Here is a 6573-nt window from a genome sequence, read left to right on the forward strand (position 1 = left end):
TGGGCCTTTTTGCAAATTCCTCTTGAAAAAATTGAAAAAACATTGAAAAAATGTTACTATTACCTAATGATTAACTGTCCTAAAATTTATTTTATTTGAAAAACTCATTATATTCTGTTGCAATGTAAAACTCAGAAGTTTTTGAAAGTACTTTATCGTTGTTTTTAACAAATATCTGTCAAATATCTGCCAGTCTAATATCAACTGTAACAGTGCATTTTAGATGTAGATAAAAAGGGAAATGGCTTAAAATCAACACTGGCATACTACAGGTTTAGTTTCAGGTTTAGCTTGTTCTTTGGTTTATTTTTTTCAGGTGGTTGTGGTCAGGTTTTCTGGCAAAATGTAAAATCGGATCACTTTTTTCCAGTGTTTCTCATGTCAGTCATTTAATGGACCTTAAATTCCAAGGAGGAGATATCTGGAGTGTGCACTGCTCTCACTAAATGTGTTGAGAAGCTATATTGAATGTTCAGAAGCTATATTGCAAAGATTTGTATGAACATGTTTTAGTCTCATTTTTTATGTGTTGTATGTGGCCTTGAAGGGAAATGCTTTCAAGCCTTTACCTTTCAGAAAATGTCAGTACAATATGGAATTTTAATTTTTACTGTGCTGTATAACAGTGGGCAATCTGTTTTTAAATGATTTACCAAATATTCAAATTTAGTTTTTTTTATTGTGATACTTGATTGTTTACTATTGTTATTGTTATTATGTTAATTGTTTTATAGATATTCTCTGTTGTTTGACATCACACTGATTTTCTTTCAGTGAGCAGGTACCAACAGCATAATGCAGTTCTGGTTTGAACTGTATTTGTAAAACATGAAGGACCAAAATAAACTTATATGCAGGGGTGAGGAGGGTGTAGTGGTGGTCAAAGGTTAGCATCCTGTGAGACAGGCAGTAATTCTGGAGCATGTTCTGGAACATATACCCTGCAATTTACAACAGCAAAAAATTTTAAAAATGTTTCCTGAAGATTGACTGGAACACACACGCACACAAAAGAAAACAGTGGAATTTGTAAATTTTGATAAAAGTATGGTTCAGTTGGAGAGGGTCCATTCTTACAGAGGGGTAGACATTCAGCAACATTTTCATACTATCACTGTTGTCATGGAATCTGTATAAGAAATGAGATGTGTTGCTGCTTGCTTTTTTTGACTGTAAAATGTGCACAAAAATCCCAGTATCTGAAGTTCATATTCATTCCTGATTGAGTTTTTTTATGTCTGAGGCCCCATTGCACTTCTTTTGCCCTTCCAGGTGGTGTTTACCGAGGTTTTGTTTTAATGTGTTAGTGTTGGTTCTGTATGATCAGAACAACAGAAGTTACATGGGTGACCTACTGTAAATGTGATTTGTACATAAGCTGTATGCTGTACACAGTTCTGAGGAAATTTTATACCAACATTTCCAAGATGTAATATTACAGATGTGTAATACATATCTTATATGTAATAAAAATGCAGCAATCACAACTCTACTCTCATTATGTTTTGTCATTTTAATGGACATAGTGCTTCTAGGAATTTGTTTAGTATGCTCTGTCTTGACATGAATTTTTTGCTCTTAAGAACAGATACAACATGTCATAACCAAGAAAGATATGATCATCACATCCGCTGAAGATTAATTTGGCCAAGAACAACCTGTTTCGTGTTGACATTTAGTTTTATGTACAGTATGTAAATAACCATAGACAGTTCTCATAGGGCGTCTTCATTTGATCTACTCTAATTTTTAGTCAGTTGACTGTTTCGTTCTTATCAAATACAGAATTGGAGAGGTGAAGTTTGCGCGTTTGACGTGCTCACAAATATAAAAACGCGTATTTCGAGATGTATTTTGATCCACTTTCCGCACACTACTACGTATGACGTTTGTAGTTTTTACAACTGTAAACAAAATGCCGGAATCGCGAACTTCAACTGAGAATCCTTTGAATACGAGAGGGGGAAAGGATGAGCCTACCACTAATATTATCTCATTGATATCGCAGATTGCGGATGACCATCTTAGCGTTTTAAGGGTATGAGTTAGATAGTCCACTGTGCTCACAAATCGGAAGCCTGCGTAAGGCATTTCTTTCTATGAGGGCGTAAACCAATTTCCAAATCAGATGGTTTCGAAATGTTGTAAACCAGCTGTATAACGTGTATGGTGACTAAAAAAAAATCATTGGAACCTACTTATGAAAATATTATAAAATATTTCAACTGGCTACGTAACTGTGTAACGAGTTAAGATGCTGTTTGTTCATACGGCTAACCTATGCATGCAGAAGTAACTGCAGATTAAGGTCATGTTGCTCTGCTTATTGTCGCGTTTGCGGTGAGGGTTTCATTTCGCATGGACGTGATATTTCACCGAAATACACTGCTCATTCTTGTGAATGGATTCGTACTTATGAATGTAAAACATGTTACATGTTAGCGCGTCACGTTGTGTGTTCTTTTGTTTGACGTGGAAAACTATTAGTAATACGTAATGAAAAATCTCTTTTTGTAATCCACAGAGTATCAGCACTGGACTTGCAGTAGCCGGAGTAATATTACTGGCAAGGAGTATTAAGATGGTAATTGTGTGTATTGCTCGTATACATATATATATACGATAATCAGACCATGTTAAAAAGCACATAGCTACCACTAAACAGAAGACACAAGTCCTGTTAAAGAAAGAAAGACACAAAAACATTACCAATGTATTAATTACTGCAACTGCAGTATTAGCTATGCCCCCACCCCACCCGGTAGGCATTTGCCAGATGACATTTCCAGGTTTGCTTTGGAGATTGTACTGACAGAAATGACCACATTGCTCTTATTCAATTAAGAGACAGATGACAGATGTTGAATCGACAGATTACTGGGTCACTGGGACAGATTGTGCTCTTTTGTTCATAACTGTGAAAATGATCTTTTTTTTCCTGAAACATCCTGCGTGTTGCTGAACTTTACAGTGAGCATTATGTTGTTGCCTTTTTGATCTCCTCCTGGCAGACGTCAAAGTTTGGAGCTGCATCTGAAATCCCAGCCAGGTTTATTGAGAGGCATGTGAGCCTGAGAGGGAGAGTGCACGGAGTCACGGAGAGGGGGCTGGAAGTGGAGCATGTTCCAATTAATGTCCCCCTGCTCTCCCCCCTGCTGAAGAAACGTAAGGGGGCCCAACCACCCACCCCCATTTGTGCCTTCCCCTAGTGTGAAAGCTCCCATTGGCTTAGTTTCCCTCTGATAAAAAACCAGCATATTCTACCCCCTCCATTCATCTCTCTCTTTTTAACTTCTGATTTTTCATTAGAAAATCAGTTTCATTAAAAGCCAGAATATGTCTTATTAATGGGCCTTAAATGCATGGTCCTCACAGCCTCACATTATAATGGAGCACCACATCCTTTGTGATACATGTTTCCAATTATAATTTAAACTTTGTAGATCCAAGTCTTTTGGAAACAATAAAGTAGACATACCCTGTCCCATTAATTGGACCATTCCAACTGTGTCAAAAACAGCTGCAAGGAAATCTGCCTTTCACTTCTGTTTTACTTTTCCAAAAAGATGTCTTTTATGTTACCTTGAATTCTTGTCCACCAAGTCTTTTCTTCACTATTGTTTTCTCCTAATTGAGCTGGAGAAATGTTCCCTCCTGCTGTGCTGTTGTTATATATTTCAGTATGACCAAATGAAATGGTCTTATGTGATTTTTTAGAATTGAATCATAACTGAGTCATTTCAAACATTGCAACTTAACAAGATTTTGTTTTATCCCTTTAGTGCTTTAAATAACTGAGTAAGCGTGTTAGTTGAAAGATACCATTAACTATTAGATTATGATGTAACCATTAGATGAAGCTGAAGTAGGTTTGCAGTAGGAACCTTGTAAAATGTGCTTTGCTCAGCTCCATCTCAAAATGTGGTCATCCAAAGCTTTAATTCAGTAAAGGGATTATATACCCTGTAGTTATTTTTTTTATTCCTGGCATTGATTCTTTTGGTGTGATAATGGTCCAGCTGTCTATCTGTCTCACTGTCTGCAGTTTGTGTCAGGATCCTGCCCCCTCCCAGCCATGAAACCATCACCATGCTGCATCTGCAGAAAATATTTCAGCATTTAAATGCTCTTCTCTTTCCTGTGAATTGTTCCCACTATAATGTAATCACATAACAGTTACTCTACTGGAATCTGTTTTTCAGCAGTACCCTTAAATTATTAATAGTGAAGGATTATGTAGTGAATACACTAACTTGTTGATGTTCCTTTTTCCAGGGCAGTCGGATGCCCTGTTGGACGTGCGCTTGGCTGGAGTGGAGCTGACAGAGGAGGGATGGACATGGCTGAGGCAGCAGCTGAGACCCAAAGAGACAGTGTGGTTCAGACTCATCAGACGAGAGACTGAAGTCCTTGACTGCATGGTGTCAGTGAGCAGGGTAAGAGCAACAGACCAGCCTAGATTAGACTCTTTGCATGGTGCTTCACTTTGTGAGGTGCTTTACTGTCTGTACATTTTCTGTGAACTGTAAGCAGTGTAATGCTAGAAGATTGATGGGAAGATTAAATGTAAACATCATAGCATTTTGCTCTTAACTTAAGGGCAGTAATTTCAGCAGCTCTTACACTTTTTATTAACTAAATTCTTTTATGATTTCTGAATTTGTGATGATGTGTTAAAATTGAAAAAGTTCATCTTAGGTGCAATTTGTTACTCAAAGTTGTGTACAGATCAGTATGACAGTTGGATTGAATGTTCCCCATCAGGTGATAGCTGAAATCTTTTTTAAAAGCAAAGATGATTTTCTGGTTTTCTCCTTAGGGCATTGTGTCCAACACATGTGTGAATGAGGAGCTGCTGCGGCTTGGCCTTGCGAAGACAGTGCCCATCCTGGGCCTTCACCACCAGTCCGGACTTTATTGGAGGCTCCACAAACGGCTGCTGAAAGCCGAAGTTCGAGCAGAGAGGAAAGGGAAAGGGCTGTGGAAGGAGAAGAGCTTACGAGAGAGAGCAGTGGATGCCATCAGCAACAACGCATTTGTTATGCTTTTGAGGAAACTTTTCAAATGGACATAGAACCAAAGGTTAATGACCTGTGTCCAGGTAGTTTAAAAAGCTGTGAGAATGAAGTACTGTGGAGAGGAGGCGAGTCATTCACATCATGTTTTTATTCTCCGATACACAAACAAGGTCAAGATGCAAACTTTTGGACCAAAAATATTGACTGATCTGTATTTGGTGGAAAAAAGAATGCACCTGTTACCTGGATAAATCATTTGCCTGTGAAGCCTTTGGAGATGCATGACTTCAGTGGACAAGGATACTTTTTTCAAAATGACTGTGTTTTTCTTACAAACAAGTAAAATATTGCACATCAAACTAGGAGCTACATTGTTTTTTTCCCAATTTCTTTTTGACTTGAAGTTTTACTTTTGGCCAGCACCAGAAAGGAGCTTTTGGGTGTGTGAGGAGGCTTTTTTCCTTCAAAAAGTCTATATGCTGTTTAACTGTATGACACATATTATAAACATTTTGCTTTTTATTTTGTAATCAATGTGATATTCCCAAGGTATATTCTGATGGCCATGACAGACTGAAGTACCTCTAGATGTGTAGAATCATGTCTTCATAAGCTTAATAGCCCCTATTAATGTGTGCAGCGGTCTTAGTTTCCTTTCAAATTTAAATCCCTTAAAAATTCCCTGTTCCCCTTCCTCCTTGGAAGGGGCCATGCATTGTCGTGGCAACAGGGCAATGTGGGTCTAGGAGTGCTCCTACTGAGTGAGAGAACAGAGATCATGGTTGTCATGGCAGCACAACTCCGAAAGACAAAGCGTATCAAAAGGTGAAAGCCTAGATGGGTTGGAGAGGCCCCAAGACCACAGGAAGGACATACATTTAAGATGGGGGGAGGTCTGACAGAGATGCTTCACATCAGATGTGAGTCAGACAGTAGACTCTGAGCAAATCACACACATGTTAAACGATTTCTCACAGGCCAAGGCAAAATTATTATAATTATTTTAAATGGAATCATCTTAAATTATTATTATAAGCATCTTAAATGGAAATCCTTGCTTTTCAGTATTACAAAAATGCATTAACAACATGCAATACTGTTTCAGATAGAAAACTATGTAATCTTGTATATGTCAGGAGTACATGATTACAATTATGCATAATGTTGAAAGACTTGAGGTCAACATAAACATGCATAATGTTGAAAGACTTGAGGTCATTTATTACTCTGATTTTTTCAGTTTTAGGCACATAATCCGTATTTACATATTTAGATTAGAATGATAGACCAGAGTCAGAACTTTTTAGTCTTTTATGCATTTGACACAAATATACTTCACAAATTACACAATGAAACCTTCTTGTGAAGATCTTCAGAATCAGACCAACATGATTAGATTAATAACGTGTGTCCTCATAAAAAATAATTAATACATTTTTCCAGAACAAAATTTAGGAAATACAATATGACAAATAGCACTTGGGAGGGACGTTGTATGGAGACCAGAGCTCACAGACTGAATCTGTCTGCCTGAATTGGTGTAAGGGGGTTTAAA

General features: G+C 37.6%; 1 protein-coding gene across 1 annotated transcript; it reads left to right on the forward strand.

Moving 5' to 3' along the window:
• The first annotated feature begins 1915 nt into the window (after positions 1–1915).
• c18h3orf33 (c18h3orf33 homolog (H. sapiens)) lies at positions 1916–5430 on the forward strand. Its single transcript, XM_036537608.1, has 5 exons — positions 1916–2038; positions 2525–2584; positions 3012–3165; positions 4276–4436; positions 4820–5430. The coding sequence occupies exons 1-5, from the start codon at positions 1916–1918 to the stop codon at positions 5072–5074; spliced, it is 753 nt and encodes a 250-aa protein (XP_036393501.1). The 3' UTR covers positions 5075–5430.
• Positions 5431–6573: the final 1143 nt, after the last annotated feature.

This window comes from Megalops cyprinoides, chromosome 9, assembly GCF_013368585.1.
Source record: "Megalops cyprinoides isolate fMegCyp1 chromosome 9, fMegCyp1.pri, whole genome shotgun sequence".
Classification (NCBI taxonomy): Eukaryota; Metazoa; Chordata; class Actinopteri; order Elopiformes; family Megalopidae; genus Megalops; species Megalops cyprinoides.

Coding starts and splice junctions, on each gene's coding strand:
- c18h3orf33 (XM_036537608.1), top strand. CDS start 1,916: ATGCCGGAATCGCGAACTTCAACTGAGAATCCTTTGAATACGAGAGGG. Junction 2,585..3,011: donor TGGCAAGGAGTATTAAGATG/GTAATTGTGTGT, acceptor TCCTCCTGGCAG/ACGTCAAAGTTTGGAGCTGC. Junction 4,437..4,819: donor GCATGGTGTCAGTGAGCAGG/GTAAGAGCAACA, acceptor TTTTCTCCTTAG/GGCATTGTGTCCAACACATG.